Below are 19,558 nucleotides of genomic sequence, written 5' to 3'. Positions count from 1 at the left end.
TATGTTAATCAATGTTGTGTTAATGAACGTTGTGTGATATTAATGAATGAATGTTATATTTTATTAATTGTAGAAAGAATGAATGAATGAATGTTAGATGTTAACGGGGAATTTAGAGTGATTTTAGGGGGGGGGCGCCAAATGAGCTTCCACCTTCACGTGGTTGGCCCTATTAATTAGAGAATATTAAACTATTCTCAAAACCAAGTGAAGCTCAATAAGATAACACACTTTTCAATATTTCATTATGTTGGACAGTTAATCTTATTGAATAATGTATATTGAATCTTAATTGCAGGGTCCAACAAAGCCAACGTGAACAACAACACCATAAGTTGTTGGGTATAATGAGCTCCCATATTGTCTTGTATGTACACTAACAGTATGAGTTGCTTCTAGTGTTGATATCCATGGCGAGACTGCAAAAGTTATGAATATGCCTCATCCTTGTAAGTTTTTTATTACTTGACATTTTCTTTAGTTTTTACTTCATGAATGAGATGTTTTCAGATGTCTATTCCATGAATACCTCTCTTTTGTATGCTTCATGATCGATGTGTCTTCAACATGTCCACTCTGTGAGAACCTTTCTCATATATACTTGTACCTTATGTGTATTTATGTATTACTTCATGGTTTACATGTATGATTCATGCCTTGCATGTATTCATATGTATGGTTTGTGCTTTACATAGCTCCTTCATGCATTATGAGCATTACTTCATGCCTTGTAGTCTTCTCAAAATATTGCAAAATCATTCAACAAGAAAAAGAGTAGTAGAGGCTACATACCAAAATAAATTAGATCTCCCTCTTTATTTCCTCACTTTCTTCCCTATTTTCTTCCTCCCTTCTTTATCACTCTTCCCTTTTTTCTTTATACACCAATCTCGCATTATTCAAAACATAAATAAATAGTTTAGTAATAAGTTGGTCCTTCTTGTGCATCCATGACTATTGATATGACCAAGGAATTAATCTTAAGTGAGGATTTAGTAGATATATTTTATGTGTGTTATGCTCACCCAGCTATATCAGCTATATAGGGGTTTTATGCAACCAGTCTTCCTTCAACTAGGGACAATATTTGGGGTCGAGGGTGTAATTAGGTTTGGGTATAACCCACTCTTATAGAGTTGACCTTTAACCCTCCATGTTTTGTTGATGATCCAGTTTCACTTGCATGATGACAACCCTAGCCTTGTGAGTGGAATTTCACTCTAGGATGTGGAGCAACAATTTTGGGACCAAAGTCCCTTCTTTATCACATACCAAAATCAATTAGATACTCTTGTTGATCGTTTGGTGGCTCCGAACAATGGCTCCTTTGAAGAAGTAATGCTTGTAATTTTGGCCTTCCATGATTTGAAAAGAGGTTATGTTATGAATAATGGTCCAGATGATTTAGTTATTTCTTATTATGTTGAGTATCAGTAAATTTGGGCTTCCTTGGCTGTGGTCACTATTTTCTACTAACTATTGTGATTTAGTGTGACTTGAGCATGGACTTCAAGTAATCAAGAGGGTGGAAACAATCTTCAAGTGTTAGGGGGTATGCGGCCTTGACCAAGGGATGAAAGTATCAAGAAAGTACAAGTGACTCATGTGTAGATCAATGTATCATTCACCTATTAATTCCTAGCAACATTCTTAAATAAACAAGCAAAGAGGTATGTTGAGTGCATATATACATTTTATGTTGCCATGATATAAGTAAGATATCAAACATGTAACTTGGATTGAATTGCATTTTCATTCATAAATATTAGATCTTCCTTGTGGATTTTTGAATGCATAATGTCTTGTTGATTTCAATATCTTTATTGCAAGTACTCTTTTCAACATGAAACTCCACTCATTGAGGTCTCTTACTAAATGCAAGTCAGTTATCCTATCAATGATGATACGTTTTTCATGCATTTTATGGGGAAATCTTATTAATAGCTATGGTTGGGTTGTTCATTGTTTTGTGAAAATATATACAAGTAGATTGGGACATTAGAGTTATAAACACCATAAATCATGTTTGGGATCATTGTCATTGTGACACCAAGGTTTGTGCATACTGGTGTAAGGGATACTCTTAGGATATTTCATTACCATTACATATCCACGCCTGGGGTTTCCAAACACAACTTGTTTGAGTAGGCAGTATCACTGGTAAAATTGTGATTGTCACAATTGGTACCCTTAGGACAGTCATTAATATTTGGCCTATGGCACTTTTTTATGGCTTCTAAATGCTTCTATCGGGTGTGTGGGGGTCCCACACATCTCTTCCAACATTCCATCCAGGGCACTTCACTCTCACCTATCTTATATTCCACTTTCGCTATGTTGTTATCCCAGAGGTCCGATACATGATGAATATCAAACCAATCAATCAAATCTAGCATGTGTCTCAAGGTTTTGGAGACCTAAAAGAAAGAGAAATGAAAATACATATTTACAAGAGACTTTCCAACCAGTGGTGTGATTTTTTAACGGTGAAAAGGCCAAAAATACATTTTTTCCCACTCATTGCAAACCCTAGTGAGGGTTTTGATAGTTTTTGGAAAAATAGTGATATCTTCTTCAAATTTCAATGGATCTCAATGCTACAAAAGATGAAATAAAGTTAATTCACTTCTCTACCATATCCAATCGACTTCTAATGAAAATATGATGAATTTCACAATTAAAGATAATGAGAATCAGACTGAAACGTTTTTGTATGAACAAAAATCTCCAACTTCATTTATTAAAATTTTCAAAATTCAACAAGACAAACTTGGGTGGTGTGACAAAGGCCTATTTATGCCCATCCAAGTGGGTTACAATCTCAAACCACCAAAAACCAACCTCCCAACCAAATTTTAAAAAGTTGTCATGACAATAATGATAACTTTTTACAATTTTTATAATTTTTGCCCAATGGACCTCAAACTTTCCCAATTAGGTCCAAATACATCATAATGGCCTCAAATGGCCTTATTTACATGAAATAACACAACAACAACAACAAAAAATTGACCATTTTGGCCAAACCTATGCTTATCTTGCAATTGTAACGTTTCATGAGGTGACAACAGCTATGAGTTTTAATTGATGTTTTCATTAAAGGAGTTGTTGCATATCCTTCGTCAATTATGTAAACTACTTTATTTAAAACTCCATTGGATTTATATCTTAGGACTGAAATCTAAACTTAATTATTATTATAATGGCATCAAGCAAACAATAAGGTAAAGAAAAATGGTTTTATTCATGATTAAGTTGTCGGGAGATTTGTTTTTGTGATGTCCCTTATAAATTCTATTAAGCAATGTGTAGTGGATTCCATCAATAATCATCCCATTTCATAGGTTAAATGGTTGTTTGTAATATTTCAATTATTTCTTTTACTTCTAATCACCAAAGGTCTTTTGTCTAAGGTTTTGCTTGGCTTTGATTTTTCTTTACCTCATCGTTTGCTTGATGTCATTATAATAATAATTAATCTTAGATTTCAATCTTAAGATATAAATCCAATGGAGTTTTACATAAAGTAGTTTACACAATTGAGGGAGGATATGCAGCAACTCCTCTAATGAAAGCATCCATATACCCTTGTCAATATCTTCCCACTAATTATAGTGATCATGGGGCAAAGATCTAGGCAATGGACTGTAGGCCATGGTTCAATAGTCGGGCAAACTTTGTCACTTTGTCTACCCATTGATAGAAAGCCCTTTCAAGGGTTCCTTAGGGACCAATTCATTCTGCATATATTGATTATATGTAGAAACCCTAGAATTGGCAAGTGATCATGTTTGTCACATGATCCTTGTACTCATGTTAGCATGCTCACCGGTATATATAAATTGAGATAAACTAATTGAGCTAACAAATAGAAATTGAAGATAGTTGAGAGACATGATAGACAAAGAAAATAACTTTCAAGACATTATTGTAAGTCTGTAAGTATGATAGTAGTTCTTTATAAATTTAACGTTCTTCCACTATTTTGTTAATTGTTATTTAATTTTAGTCTACCTGTAGTATTGTTGGTGTGTAGATATGTCTCACTCTAATACTTGATCAAGCACAATCATCTTGTGATTATGAGAACTAAGTATAAGATCTTCAATAGGTTCTTTGCATTCACTTTTCCAAGGAGAAGCAAAATAAACAAATATGCTTAAGAAGATATAGAAATGAACTTAATATGAGGAAATGGCCAAAAGGTCATTCACTGGATAACAATAATCAACAAATGCATAACATAAGAATTCACAAATTAAAAATTCACAAGTGTTTCAATTCACAATGACAATGGTTTCATATCCCATCCTTTATGGGTACCCTTGGACACACCTATTGGCCACTAGACTTTGATCACCCTTTCAAGGCTTGATCCAACATTACAAGGCAATATAAACATCATGGTAAACTAGTCTTGGGCTTGTGACATCATAATAAGTGCAAATTAGTGGATCTCAACAATGCCACGCATACTATCATTGACGGTTACTAGTCCTTTGCAATTAGGATTGTCAACGTTGATGGCCAAAGGCCAAATCAACACATCTATGCCTTTAAAAAAAAACCCTTGAAACTGACTTGCAAAACCTACACAAGAACTAGGACCAGTCTCTTGGACTTCCAACCTCCCAAACCCTCCAACAAGACTCTGTTTTGCAGCAATGACACTAGTAATTTAAATTTGTCACAGTCTGTCCTTCTAGGAAAGTCAATAGTGCTTGTGTTCTTCTGTTACAACATGATCTCCAACCTTGTTGATCAGATGCACAGGGCCCCCACACATCTCTCTATCACCAAACACAAGGTGAATTAATCTCTATTCATTGAACATGGTGTATATTCAATCTTGTTGTCCTTAAATGTCTGGTACATGGAGATATCAGACCCTCAATCCTTCACCACAAATACAATGTGAGAAAGAGAGAGTGAGCTTAGCATACAGTCCTCTTAGTTGGACCATCTCAACCATTTTTAATAGGTTTATCAGTACTCAGTGGTTCATATAGTCCTCTTAGTTGGACCATCTCAACCATAGTGTGCCTCATATTAGCTTGAAACCAGTGCCCCTCATATTAGCTTGAAACCTATGCCCCCTATTGGTAGCTGATGGGGATAGAATACCATTTGTTGTACATATCAATGAGGTGTTCTTTACGTCTAGATAAGGAGAACCAGTCACAGTACGGAATAATCAAATTTATTTATTTTTAACAAAAAATATTGACGTGGGAATTCCGACGAGAACCAAACTTTGCACTAACGGCCGAACCGTCAGACCAACAGCATTCTCGTCGGTGCAAAGTTTCTGGTTCCCATCGAAATTCCGACAGCATATAGACTTTGTACTGACGGCCAAACCATCAGACTAACAGCATTCTCATCGGTGCAAAGTTTTCGGTATCTATCGGACTTCCGACGCGAACTAAAGAAACATTCAATGAGGATGTTGTATGTCCGACGACACTTCCTTGTCGGATGGTCGTCGGTGCATAGTAGTGGGCGCGCGTCGGCATTCCGACATCCATTCGATGATATTTTTGGCCGAAGGAGGGATCATGGTCATCGTTGGAATGTCAACCTTCAATGGCATCATCGAGAAGTCTGACGACGAGTTTTCGATGGCATCAATTGTCAGTAGTTCAACGAAAAGTAGTCGGAATTCCGACAATAGGCCATCGGAAATTAGCCCCGAATGTACTAGTGATGTAGAACATAAGGACAGACACAACATGTGTCCTACTGTCTAAACGATTTGAGAATATACAAAAGATACTGGAGGAATTTTGGACTGTCTACCAGAGAAACATGGATAACACAGTGTCGCACCAGAGGATCCTTGATAGGTTAAACATGCTACTGCAAGATCAGACATTGAGTGACAAAAGGATCAATAAGGTTAAAAAATTGATTGGCACTCATGAAGGATTCACAACAGAGTTGGAAATTGAATATGAGGAGTGTAAGGATATTGTCAATCATGGATTCCCCAGTGTGGTAGATGATACAGGGGTAATAAAGGACAAAAACCAGTGGATCACCGAATGTAGATCCCTACTCAGTTCAGCCCTTAGCGTTGCTCATGCGGATACGTTGGATATGAATGAAACAGGGGAAGAGGTTGAGAATTTTGTTATAGAAGAGATAGCGGTCAAAGACATTATCTTCAACGCCTGCACATATAAAGATGAAGGATATCTTCGACATCCAGAAATGTGGTCAGCAGCTGGATGGAAAGAATTAGTCTATGTCATTGTATTTTGTTTTGTTTATAGCAATTAGGAAGTCAGTTAGGTTTCTGTTAGTTTTAGTTTGCACTAATGAAAGGATGTGTCCTTTCAATCATATCTTTTGAGTCATATAGAGAGAGAGAGTCATTTTGTATTCTAGAGGGGACAGAACGAAAAGAAAATTGTTATCTTTCCAATGGTTTGTTGGAACTAGTAGTGTTATGTAAAGCAGGTTTGTAGAAATGAAAATCCATTTTGTGCAAGCAAATGTATCATGAAGTATTTGTGAGTCTGCAATTTTTGTACACCCATTGTTCGAAGAAATTAATATACAAGATTTGTTGCTTTTTATCTTCAGATTGTTTTTGTACACCCATTGTTCCAAATAACAAACGAATCAAAATTGAAGAAGTGTGAGGAATTGCATAAAGAAAATAAGAAGTTGAAATTTGTGTCAATTGTAATATGTTTTTTAATATTGTTAGTTGTTATAGCAGTTGGGGAGTTATTAGTTAGGTTTTTGTCAGTTTCTAGTTTGTACTAATGAAAGGATGTGTCCTTTCATTTGTGTCTTTTGAGTCACATATGTATAGGGAGTCATTTTTGTATACAAGGGGAGAGTTCAGAATTTACAAGCTCCTATCTTTCAGATTGATTGTTGGGACTAGTAGTGTTAGGTTAAAACAAATCTATAGAAATGAAAAGTCATTTTTGTGCAAGCAAGAATATCATGAAGTACTTATGAGTCTCTAGCTTTTGTATATCTTTTTATTCCAAAATTAATATAAGATTCGTTGTCTTTATAACACATAAGCATAGTTGCAGGAAACATTTTGCCATTCTTGCAAACAGCTAATTTGACAAGTTTAAATTCACTATAAAGAAGTCTCTTTATGCTTTTGAGATTAAGGTATACTCGCCTACGTCTAGTGGAGCCTAAAGTGCAGAGGAATTTGGTCTTTGACCATTCCTGTTCATTGGCCAAGGCTGATTGAGAAATCGGTAGGAGATTTGGCAAAGCTCTAGGATTTCCAATCTATGGTTTTGGGAACCAACAGGTTCTTTGAGTGAATTTTGAGTAATTGCCTAAAAAACAATTGGAAGCAACTATTGAGCACAAATTGATAGGGAGCACTCCAAGAGAGTTTGAGTGTTGGAAGCAACTATTGAGCATAAATTGATAGGGAGTACTCCAAAAGAGTTTGAGTGTTTTGACTTGTTAAAGGACAAGTGAAGAGTGATAGGAGCCCACTAAATCATTATCCAACTACCTTTTGAGTAACGTGTGACTCTCTTTGAGAACCTCTCCCCATCACCCATGAGGAGCTACAAGATGTTGTTTATTATTATTCTCTGAAATTATATGAGATGTTGCAATGGCATTGAATAAGGGAGGTTATAAAAGGAAGTTAAAAACAAGTTATGTATCATCTTTTTCAAAATAGGCAATGAAAATATGAATACAATTATATAACTTGTGGAACTCATAGCAAAGAGAAAGTAGGCTTGAAAAACAAGTTATTTATCATCTTTTTCTGAACTCCACAAAGAAATGCTGGATGATTTATTAATTCAATTCACCATTGCATTATCATAGGATTGTTGGGAGTGGATGCGTAAAAGGTTGAACTTGATTGACATTTATTTGGATTCATAGTTTGTAATCAGAGTAAATCATCAGATGTAGAAGTCAACAAAGATAGTAAATCATCCAATCATCAACACACATAAAGAACAATCATAACACAAGTAAATGGACCAGCAACAACATCATTATTGTTTGAGTTGTTCCCTCTAGATGTGAGCTTGTTGTAGCTAACCATTCAACACTTCTAACTCAAGCCAACTCTACGAGTGATATCCCATCTTGGCAATTGTATATAGCAACATTGGAATTGATATCCGGAATACAGAATATAGAATATGAGATAGAGAACAATTTCATGCACATAGAATCAAAAGACATTTTTTGTTTTTTTTTCATCATATATATTGAAATCCTCCAATTTCTTACCGAGCCAAAATAGAAACTCAATTGTGCTACAAGAATTTAATTTTATTTGTAGTCATATATATTGAAATGCTTGAATTTGATGTTATAGAACAATTTCATGCACATACAATCAAAAACATATGGTTTTTCACCATATATAATGAAATGCTAACAACAATTTCAAAACAGGGAAGATAAGAGTATCAGTTGGTGTCAACAATTTTTATTTTTGTCCGGTGAAGCTATATTTTATATTAATTCTAAAAATGTTTGCATTCTAAAAGAAAAACCTCCACGGCTAGCCGACTAGACTATCGAAGCTAGTATACATAACGGCCCATACATAACACATTCAAAAACATTTTTTTTTAAAAACACAGTCCTTGCTTCAAAAAAGGTTGTATGTTCCATCTCACTACTCCACGTGAACAGTGACCGTGCCCTCTTCCACATCCATCACTTCCATGTTCCTAACTTGGTTCATTTATGTCTGCCTGTTGGAGCCTTCACCAAACTGCAGCACACAACCATTCTTAGTTGTCCCTCTTCCACAAGGTCGATCCCATCGTTTTGTGCGTGTAGGAACCATTCGTTGCACAAGTGCTTTATATTCCAACCAAGGTCCCCATTTTTCCATCTCCACACGCACTTGTCAGACATCAACCGTCTCAAGGTATTGCACAATACCATACATTTCAGCCTGTGATACACTTCTTCTCGCCTCTTTATTGAATGTGATGCTCCAAACCAAGAACAATCGCAAGGGAGGAATGAATTCACTCACGTGAATCCACGCTACGTCCACACTTTCAAAGTCGTCCATGTCTCGTGCCAAACCTAATAAAGCTTCCATTCCCCCTAGCCATTCCTTCTTGACACACCTATTCATGATTTCTCTGACTTTCACAACAGGTTGGAGCTCCAGACACCATGCCATAAACAGAAACACTATGTTCGCATTTGTTTTGTACTTCCATCTATCATCTACATACTCAGGTCCAAGGATCAACTTCAATGCGGAAAGGAATGCAGTGTCTTCATAGATAAACAGGTTCATCAACCTATCATCGCTTTTTCCTCCCCAAAATGCACCCTGTGTTTTGTTTGTCTCTAAAGAAAAGTTGGCCTCCATATTTGAAATCAAGATACCTGTGATTCCAAAACGGACATGCAACTCTGTCAAACTAATAGCGACGTCTATAAATTATTTGAATTTTTATCAACCTATGCGTTAATTTTTTAGTGTTTTCTAATAACTAAATTCATCTACCACATGTTCCATGTTATTCTAGAATCTAAGTACTTGTATTCTGCATCATAGTCTGTGGACGTTTTTGTACACTTACACCTATCCATATCATGCTATCCTACGAAGACCTTGGATTCATATGAAGCACACAGCTAATAGAAAGTTTCATTCCGATATTGACTAACAAGGCGTGTTATGCGCTTTCGCGCATGACCACTTCGAAACGATAGTATGCAATAACTAACACGCCTGTTTGTCGCACGTTTTGCACCATCGATTTTGCAATCAACGGGCAACGATTGACTAACACAACGCTAACACATTGTACGATAGGTGCTCCAAAGCGGACATTTCGTACAACATGTTAGCAATAGGTTAGTCAATCACAGCCATTAATTGCAAAATCGACGATGTAAAACGCTCTACTAACATGCGCATTAGTAAATATGTACTATTGTTTTGGAGCCAGAATAGACGCGTCTGCTTCAACTCCGCTCCCCACCGTGCGGGCTAGGGTCAAAGCCTTTAATATGCAAAGTTAATATTGCATGTTAAAGTTGCAAAGAAGTCAATTTTTTTAATGTATTTGATTAAGTATATTAAATTTTGTATTTATTTTACTTTTTAATAAATCTATTTATGTAAATATATTTTGATTGAGATAGTGTGCATTAGTTTATAAGTTTTATTTTCTGGCTCCAAAACGGAACTTTCGTACAGTGTGTTAGCGATAGATTAGTCAATCACAGTCGTTAATTGCAAAATCAATAGTGTAAAACACGCGACTAACACGCATGTTAGTCAATCCGTACTCTCGTTTTGGAGCCAGAATAGACGTATTCGCATCTCAGGAAACATAATGAGAAAAGGCACCCTTATGGATGGAAGAAGTTCATGTTTGATTATTAATCTTTTGTATCCTGGAGAGGAAAAAAAATTACAAATAATGGAAAGTTACACTATCAGGCTAAGTCAACCCGATAAAAACACTTAGGCAACAAATACTAGCTTTTGATCGGCATATCATATACCGATAAGCATGCATGGAAATCCAAGGTCAGACCTATCGGCATCAGTCTCGCCAATTATAGTATGGAGTCAACGGCAGTTATATCGGAGAAGCATATACCGATAAGGCTCATCGGTATAGTGAATATAAGAGGCAAAAGCAAAAAATTGTCTTGTCGATAACTGATGAGGCTATCGGTAAGACTTATACCGAAAAGCGCAATAGTGAAAATGTCCATCAGTGAAGGTTGTAGCAAAAAGAAAGTCATCGAGGAAAAATGTTAGTCAATTATGTCATTTCGCGGGGCAAAAGGAAATGGCAGCCAGGCAGTCCGCGAATCAGCGAAATAGACTAACACGACGTGTTAGTCAATTTCGTTGTTTCGCAAGGCAAAAGGAAATGGCGGCCAAGCAATCCGCGAATCAGCGAAATCGAGTAAGACGTGTTCGTCGATTTCGCTGATTCGCAGACTGCTTGGGTGCCATTTCCTTTTGCCCCGCGAAACGGCGAAATCGACTAACACGTCGTGTTAGTCGATTTCGCTGATTCATAGATTGCATGGCCGCCATTTCCTTTTGCCCCGCGAAACGATGAAATCGACATAAGCAACAAAAGCAGAAAATTGTCTTGTTGATAACCGATGAGGCTATCGGTAAGACTTATACCGAAGAGCGCAATAGTGAAAATGTCCATCAGTGAAGGTTGGAGCGAAAAGAAAGTCATCGGGGAAATAATGTTAGTTGCTCGTTTTGCACTGTCGGACCTTTCGTACAGCGCGATAACAATGTGTTAGTCAATCGCAACCATTTATTGCAAAATCGACAATAAATCCATTCTATCATTTTGGAGCCAGAACAACCTTAACACGCGTGTTAGTAAATCTATTCTATCGTTTTGGAGCCAAAACAGACGCGTCCATTTTGGAGCCAGAATAGCTTCGCCCAAACGGGACTGACCAAAAACCTCACACCACTTCTAACCCTAACGTCGCTAACCCTAACCCGCCTTCTAACCCTAACCCGTCTTCTAACCCTAACCCACCTACTAACCCTACCGTCGCTAACCCTACCCGCCTTCTAACCCTAACCCGCGTTCTAACCTAATGTCGCTAACCCTGACCCGCCTTCTAACCCTAACGCGCATTCTAACCCAATCCCACCTGTTGTATCCAAAATCTCACAAAGATATTGGACAAAAATGGCGTGTTATGCACCTTCGCAGATTCGCAGACGGCCTGGCTTAGCCGCGGTCGCACAACCTACGGTTAAACAGGTCAACCCACTACCGGACTACCATGGATTGTTAGTCGGGAGTCGGTAGTCACGATGTAAGGCTTTTTGGAGCCACCAAACACGCATATCTACCCTAATGCGACAATTAGACAAGCAAATTTTCTCCCTATTATGCCTCCAAAACAAGCAAATTTTCGCACTACATATAAACCAAAACAAGAAACGAAAACAAACAATGCAAACATAGAATATATGCATCCATCATTTTAAATAAAATCCAAACACAAACAAGAAAAAGATAACTTGTAGAGGTCGATTTCCACATACCTCACACCCTTCAAAAACGCAGTCTGCTTCAACAATCGGATGCCCTTCAACAACAAGAGCCCTTCAACAATGAGTCGCAACCTGCTTCTTCAACAATAGCACTTCAACAATAACTCGCAGCCTACCTTTCAACAATCATGTTTTAATCACGCATTAGTCTTCTCTTTTCCACGTTAGGCACAAAATGGCGCCACGTTTTCTGACGAAGGTACATATTTTGAAAGCAACGCCCTCTTTTTCCCATCGATATGTCATCTGAACGCAATTTCTTAAATCGTCAGCGGTTTTTTTATTTTATGGCTTTTTTTAAAGCCTGCGCTTTCTTTTTTCTACCGGTATGTCGTCCAAACGTGGTTTCTACAGTCACCGACGGTTGTTTCTTTTTCCTGGCTTTTAATGTGTGTTATGCACAACACACTGTCGCTAACCAGTAAGCGAGCCGCGGTCGTCCTCCGGCATGTCCACATAGTTTCGCATGGGCTCCGACGATTGAAACAAACCGGCGAGTCCACGACAAGTCCACGTCACATATTGTGGGTCCAGCCGCTACGCCAAATTGGCATGGTATGCATGTCACGGACATGTATGTCGTTGCATGTCGTTGGTACGACAAGCACTTTTGGAGCCAGAATAGACGCATCCCTAGTTTAATATGAAGAGCATTGACTTATACGCAATGTTGAATAGATTGATAAAGCGCCAACCAACATGAGTATCTTCATTCTTTCTTTTGAGATGAGTAAAGTAAAACATTTGTCCACGAGGAGCCTAGGGTTCCTCTTAGAACAACCTTCCATTCACATTTGATGGAAATTATCTTTAATGTGTAGCAACATGAATTATTTTCTCGGCATATGCGTTGAAAAGAAACTCATTTACCGCCATCCACTGAAAAAAATGTTACATTTTATTGCATGTAATTGAAAGATTGTTGGAAGCTGGAACGGATGGACAAGAACTTGCAAAGCTTCGCATTCAAGTGGATGAAATGGGCAAGACGCTTCTTTCACAAATAAGCCTTTCTACTTTAGATGTTGCGCATAGCAATTTAGTATGCAGCCATCCACAGGTTCCATCCCATAATTCTGCAGGTAAATTATCTCTATTTAATTTATCAATATTATTTGTTCATGGCAACCATATGCTTGGTTTGTTTAAAACTGATATTCTTTTTCTCTGTAGCCGTGGGCATAAATCAAAAGATTACTGAAGTGATTGAACTCCTTAAGTGGGGAATGACAAGTCAGCTGTGGCCGTGGCTGTACACGGCATTGGTGGAGCAGGAAAAACCACCTTGGCAAATGAAGTGTATGCATCTTTAAATCTGCAGGGCTGGAAATATTCAAAGGTCACCCTCATAAAAAATCTGGAATTAAATCCCAACATAGAAGAAATCCAGTCTCAGATTTTGAGCGACTTGACGGGTATAAAACATGGTGTAAGACAGGATGGACAAAAGGAGCTGAAATCAATCATAGAGAGAGAAGTTGTTTTCATATACATCGACAACATCTTAAAGAGAGAACATCTGGAAATGCTTTTACCCAAGCTGATCGACAGTCCAAAAAAGAAACTGAGGATTCTTGCAACAGCTAGAAAAACAAACATCTCTGGCGTGTTTGAAAGTTGCTGAATTAAACACAGTAAATTATATTCCATTGAATCCCTTTTGGTTGGGGATGCCGTACAGCTATTGTGCAAGAAAATTGACAGCGAAATAGACGTAGAGTCCATGGTGGAAGGAAGACCTCAGGCAATGAAAATAGCGGAGAAATGCAATTGCTGTCCGCTATTTTTGGAGTGGTGGGAGCCTATCTCCATAAGGAAAAAAACGAAGCTGAAGCTTATGAAAAAGTATGTGTTTGGCTAAGAGATGGAGAGGATTTCAGCTGTGACAAGGAAGACTCTTTTGAGGATTCTCGAATTCTATTTGCTTACAATGAGCTTACACTCAGTGCTCAAGAGGCGTTCCTCGACATCTGCTCATTTTTCTATGATTGGGAGTGGAATGAAGTTGCCTGCATTGTGGGAGAGGAAGAACTGGATTGTCTACTAGAGGGTGCTCTGGTAAAAAAATTACGGTTTGAAGCTTATGATGGAAAAACCAGAGAGAGAATAAGCATCCACGATCTTATATTGACAGCAGGTCGTAATAAATCAAAAGACAGTCGCTTCAGAAGCACAGATGACTTTTCTTCCGCCATAAAGAATGAAGAATTCAAGTATAAAATACTCAAATGATTGAAATTTTATAAATTACGTTAGACTCATATGTAACTTTTCTTGGTTCGAATGTATCCAGGATCTGACCCAAACAAAAGGGGTTCGACTAGAGGTTTCTACAAGCGGGCAAGGTGCCCGATTTCGCTTTTGACGTATCGAAGCTTAACAACTTACGCTTCATGGATTATAGTTTCAAGGAGAACGAAATTTGGCGTCTGCCCAAGGTAAGTTTTCCTCTCTACTCAGAAATATTTGTTGTAAATATTACCCTTATGTTTTGGTTATGAAATCTTTTTATATGACCTTTTCTTTTCTGTTGTTCCAGTTCTTAAGTCTTTTTTTTTTCCAAATATTGTTAATAAGGTCCTTTTGGATGCAGAATTTCTCTGGATTGAAAGTACTCAAACTTAAGAGGAGCAGGGGAACTGACAGGTGCAATATACATGCAGATATAGAGTTTGGGCATCTTATTAAATTAAAACACTTGGAGTTGGAAGGATTTCATGATACGCAAATCTCAAGTTTTGTGAAAGTTTATGGTCTGCAGAAGTTAAAACTGTCCAGCATTGTAGGTCTGAAGAAGCTACCAGGGTCGATCAGGAAGCTCCGATCACTACGAGAGTTGCATATATTCAGGTGTGTTGATCTTATGCGATTAGGAGAAGGATTTGGAGAACTGAGCTCCCTTGCCAAGCTTAGTTTGAAAGGTTGCTGCAAATTGGAAGAGCTGCCCTGCGAATTCCAGAAACTCTTGTCATTACAGTCACTGGACTTAACAAATTGCTCTGGTCTTGTTCGGCTACCAGAAGGGCTTGAAAACTTACCATCTTTAAAATATATTAGTCTCCCGAACAGGGTCTGCAAGTTATCTTTCTGGAAAAATACAATAACATTTTCTGGAATTTCAAGTTTGAAAGAATTACCAGATGAAATCTGCAAATTCACAACATTGACTGGCTTATCATTGAAGTTCTGTAAGAGCTTAAAAGTGCTTCCCACCGGCTTCGGACAACGGAGTTGTCTGGAAAATTTAGACTTGAACGAATGTGAAAGTTTGCAAGAATTGTGCGATGACTTTCATTGCCTTGCAGCGTTAAAAAGATTAAGCATGTCTGGATGTAAGAGTTTGTTAAGAGTCTTAAGACTACCTGAAGGTTTTGGGAAGCTTGGCTGTTTGGAAAGGTTAGAATTATCAAGGTGCTATAACATTCGGGAATTGAGCAGTGACTTTGGGTACCTTGGAGCTCTAAAATACTTGGTTTTGTCCAAATGCAAAAACCTGTCCAAACTTCCTGAATGTTTCGGCCAGCTTGGATACTTGGAAACGCTGGTTTTATCAATGTGCTCTAACCTGGAGTAGCTTTCTAGCGATTTTCACTGCCTGACGTCTCTAATAAAATTAGACCTGTCGAATTGTGAGAGCCTAAGTGAAAAATGGATGGCCTATTCAGAGCTTGTGGCGGTTAAATATTTCACTAAGTGAAAAGATGATCAGGCGGCGGATAGAAATGCAAAGAGAAAAAAGAAGATTGAAATTTCGTGGTGCTAGCTGACTCCACTTGGGAGGTACGAGTAGTCCAACTACTACTTAATTATATTTTATTTTTCAATGTATTTCATTTGCAGCAAATGAAAGATTTAATTCATTCCATTATTCATCTTGCTTTGCAGGAAACAGAGGATTGGCAGAAATCTTTGATGTTGAAATGTGGCCCCATTAAACACATTTAAGTAGGAAGGCCTACCGATTCGTTGGAAGTTGATTCCAACTATTGTACCAGTCATCTCTGTTTCCTCCATATCTACAGATAATATCAATATCTATGACAAGCATTTAAGGCAGGATTTTGCCATGGATTCAAATGAATTTTGCATTAAATCATTCAACATGCTCATTGTCGCATCAACTGGTTTCTCATGCGTTGTGGGCAATATAAAATATCTTATTTTATGTGTTCTCTCTCTGCATCGTATATGTTTAGCTTTCTATATATTGTATGGCTTTGTATTTTGTATGCACTCTCTTAGTAGAGTCCGGCTCTGGAGAGCTGTATGAAGAAGTAAGAAATTGTGAGTAGGAAGAATGTAATCATGTTTGTATTAAATGTTTCATTTTGTTTAATATAAATTTCTATATTTGTTTCTCTGCTGCTTTTTGCCTCTTCCCTTCACAATTGAATGAATGATTTTAATAATGTTAGTGAGATCAAAGTAGTCTATGAGATTCAAAAGTAGGACACGACTCTTTACAAAGAAGCCTTATAAAGTTTATAAATTTCTCTTGAGACTATTTAACTTTGATTATTTTGTTTTCTTTGTTCATGAGATTATTTTTCGACGATTTTTGCTAAAAAATATTTACTTTTTGTTGATGTAGAGGCATATATGGGATGGTCTTCATAAAAACTTCATAACACTAAACTGCTCAATAAAATATAATGCTGATCCTAGTTATGTGGCTAGAAATCAGTCATATTCTTGGTATAAACAATACTCACATAGGGGAGAGGACCCAGTAGTTGAGCACCCTAATTTTGCACTTCTCAAAATCCTACGTGGAAAATTTCAAATCACTCCCAATTTTTTTACAGTAGTTTACTTGGCAAGTCCCCTTTTCATAACTAAGGTTTCAAGGCCAAATCATCAAATATGATGCCACATCAGTATGCTTTTTGCCAAGGTGTCCAAAACAGCCCAAAAAAAAGGTGAGACCAATAGTCACGCATAAGGGGCCCCCATACTTGTGCAGCTGATGTGGCATCACATGATTGGTTTTTTTTTACAACTAAGGGTACATTTCATTCAATTATGGGTATTAAAGTCACAACTATTGGTACAATGTTAAAAGAATTGGACATTAAATAAACTAAAAATGAGTATTAAATCAACAACTACTATCACAACAGTTGGAACGCACTCAACTACTAGGTCGTCTCCCCTATGTTTATTAATCCATTATCTATATATATGTGTGTTTACATGCTGCTGATGCCTAGTAAGTGATGCTTAAGTGTATACCTTATGGTAGAAAATAGAATATGTATACTTGTCATTTGCAAATAGATCAACCAGCCATTCCTTAATAAGTTCAACTATAATATTCTTCTATCCTTTCAAAACCTATTAGAGTATCTAATCAGTGTGGTTTGACAGATGTGTTCTTGCAAGTGACCTACGGTTACAACATTCTTACATTTGCTTACCTACGCCAAGGCATGTGTGAGAAAAGCAAAACACAAGGCAAAAATGTTGCACTCGAGGTTCTTTGAGCTGCGTGGAGAACTGCTAATACCAAGCTCTACACAAGAAAAGACTTGCATGTAAATTGAGATGCAATTCACCAGAAACGCACCAAACCAACAAGGTCTGCAAAAGGTTGCTAGAAAGTTACCACACCATACATAGGATGTGCAGAACGCTCAAAAATGCCCAGACAAAATAGAACATGTACACACAAGTTAAGCTTGCATAAACAATCAATCACAACACAACACACACACACATGAAGGTTACATGCATGGGGAGCTACAAACACAACAAATATATCTAGTTGACATAAGATTGCTCCAACCAAAGATGATCTTGCATCAATTTCAAAGGTCCTATAGATCGATTTGGCTGAAAGAATGTTAAAAAATTATCATTATATTATTTCTTAATAATAAAACAATGCTGGCATATGCCACTGATTATTTTATCCATTATTTTACTGTTTCTTTAAAGAAAAAATATCAAAAACTTGATTTTATTATATTTGTATATTGTAAGCCTCAGAGTAATTCTGTCGAGGACTCGAATTAAGGTGTTCAGATGTACTGCAATGAAAAGAAAATATAAATGGAAATGGTTAGCACTTCTTCAAGGGCACATCACAGATTTTTTAAGCTTTCTCCATCCACACAAAAACAAGATAATCGAGATTCTTTCTCTCATAAGCCTCATTATCCGACAGCAAAATTCTGGAAGCAAGAGTTTCTAATCTTCTAAAACAAGTTGCATATCATAGCCTGATTCCTACTTTTCACATCTGTGTTATACTTTGATGAGGGTGTACAGAAGTGTCTAACTCTTTTGACTTTTTTTTTAATCCTGTGATGTTTTAATTGTATGGGGTTCTCATAATCGGCATCACCTTCATCATTTTAACAGGTATCTTCTTGTGCAGATGAGTCATAACCATTCTCCACTTCAACTTGGTAACTGTTTCATTTTAGAGTCATATCTTATGGCAAATCTCATGGGTTCTCAGATCTTCTATCATTTATGTCTTCAACAGTTATGACAGAGCCTGCTTTATTGGAAACAACAGTAAAAGAGCACAACCATTAACACAGTTGACATAGATAAAACTGCTAATTGTTACTTCATCATTAAGCAAACAAAGACTATTTATAGCACCTTCACTTCCACTACTGTCATCTTCACTGCCACTGTCATGCGGTAGGACAAAATTTCTTAGGGCCTGCATAGTAGAAAGAAATAAAAATACAGTTGTTTCAGTTATTAAAACTGTAAAACATTTGCATAAAAATACCAAATTATATTAAATGAATAGAAATAGTCAAACCTACATCCAAATTAAAAAGTCGTTGATATGCATCACGAGAATAGCGATCGTACCCCATTCTGAAAAGAACTAAGCAAAAGGGTAAGATGTTATTTTCACAATTATATAAATATAACTCTAAAATACTACAAGAAACTTGCGAAATGCTATTATGAATGCACTAGGCACGTAGAGGACATGTAACTTCAGCATACTATCTAACAGTTTGATAATGTGTTCTGGTAATCAACAAAATAAATAATCAAATGCATAAAACACTTCATTCACTCTCACTAATCAAATTCTTTTCCACCGGTTGCATGTATGATTTCCTACATCAAGCCATTTGGGGTGCTGCCCTTGATTCTTACCCCCACAGCATAAATTACCTCAGACCTTCTCACCTCCACAGATCCTGTCCTCCAAACTAGTGGTTTCATGACAAGTGTAAATCTCTTCATCAAAGACTTTGGTCCTTTGGTCCTCCCTAACCCATGACCCTAACCCTGTACCCTCCCATCCACAATAAGTATTGTTGTCTTCTCTATGAGAAGCAAGAGTTTCTTGCTTTTTAGCAACTTTCCCTCCTTTTAGATCTTCACTGCTCCCCCAAAACCTTTTGGCATACTCTCCTCCCATAAAAAACTTGATGAGGACATGATTATACTAAAGAGAGGGGATGTCAATCAGTATAATCCAATTCTTTACTTTTTCAAACTTAATACCATACGAATATCAATTGCACAATA

At 37.1% G+C, this 19,558-nt stretch overlaps 2 protein-coding genes across 4 annotated transcripts in view; one reads left to right on the top strand and one right to left on the bottom strand.

The window, feature by feature from the left end:
- The first annotated feature begins 12,839 nt into the window (after nt 1–12,839).
- Nucleotides 12,840–16,407, top strand: LOC131046716 (disease resistance protein TAO1). 3 transcript variants are annotated; one of them, XR_009358581.1, is made up of 5 exons: nt 12,840–13,131; nt 13,223–14,262; nt 14,343–14,487; nt 14,643–15,829; nt 15,935–16,407. XR_009358581.1 is itself a non-coding variant. In XM_059209365.1 (3 exons), the coding sequence occupies exons 2-3, from the start codon at nt 14,443–14,445 to the stop codon at nt 15,621–15,623; spliced, it is 1,026 nt and encodes a 341-aa protein (XP_059065348.1). In that variant the 5' UTR covers nt 12,840–13,131; nt 13,223–14,442; the 3' UTR covers nt 15,624–15,830. The 3 variants fall into 3 exon arrangements, 1 of the variants encoding a protein (XP_059065348.1); XR_009358580.1 differs by having other exon boundaries at nt 13,223–14,487; XM_059209365.1 differs by lacking the exon at nt 15,935–16,407 and having other exon boundaries at nt 13,223–14,487; nt 14,643–15,830.
- A 1,587-nt stretch (nt 16,408–17,994) lies between these two features.
- Nucleotides 17,995–19,558, bottom strand: part of LOC131046705 (uncharacterized) — an 88,675-nt gene continuing 87,111 nt past the window's right edge. Inside the window, exons 2-4 of the mRNA XM_057980488.2 lie at nt 18,835–18,889; nt 18,662–18,725; nt 17,995–18,551 (exon numbers count right to left, since the gene is read on the bottom strand). Coding sequence (XP_057836471.1) covers nt 18,499–18,551; nt 18,662–18,725; nt 18,835–18,889 — 172 coding nt within the window. The 3' untranslated portion in view covers nt 17,995–18,498. The remainder of the gene's footprint in view (nt 18,552–18,661; nt 18,726–18,834; nt 18,890–19,558) is intronic.

The sequence above is a fragment of the Cryptomeria japonica genome, chromosome 7 (genome assembly GCF_030272615.1).
Source record: "Cryptomeria japonica chromosome 7, Sugi_1.0, whole genome shotgun sequence".
Classification (NCBI taxonomy): Eukaryota; Viridiplantae; Streptophyta; class Pinopsida; order Cupressales; family Cupressaceae; genus Cryptomeria; species Cryptomeria japonica.
The sequence above is the reverse complement of the archived record's forward strand: the minus strand, read 5'-3'. Positions and strand labels throughout refer to the sequence as shown.

Bases quoted from the DNA above. Each gene is read 5' to 3' on its own strand.
- LOC131046716 (XM_059209365.1), top strand. From the start codon at position 14,443: ATGGATTATAGTTTCAAGGAGAACGAAATTTGGCGTCTGCCCAAG. The intron at 14,488-14,642 runs GTAAGTTTTCCT...TTTTGGATGCAG, and splicing joins AAATTTGGCGTCTGCCCAAG to AATTTCTCTGGATTGAAAGT.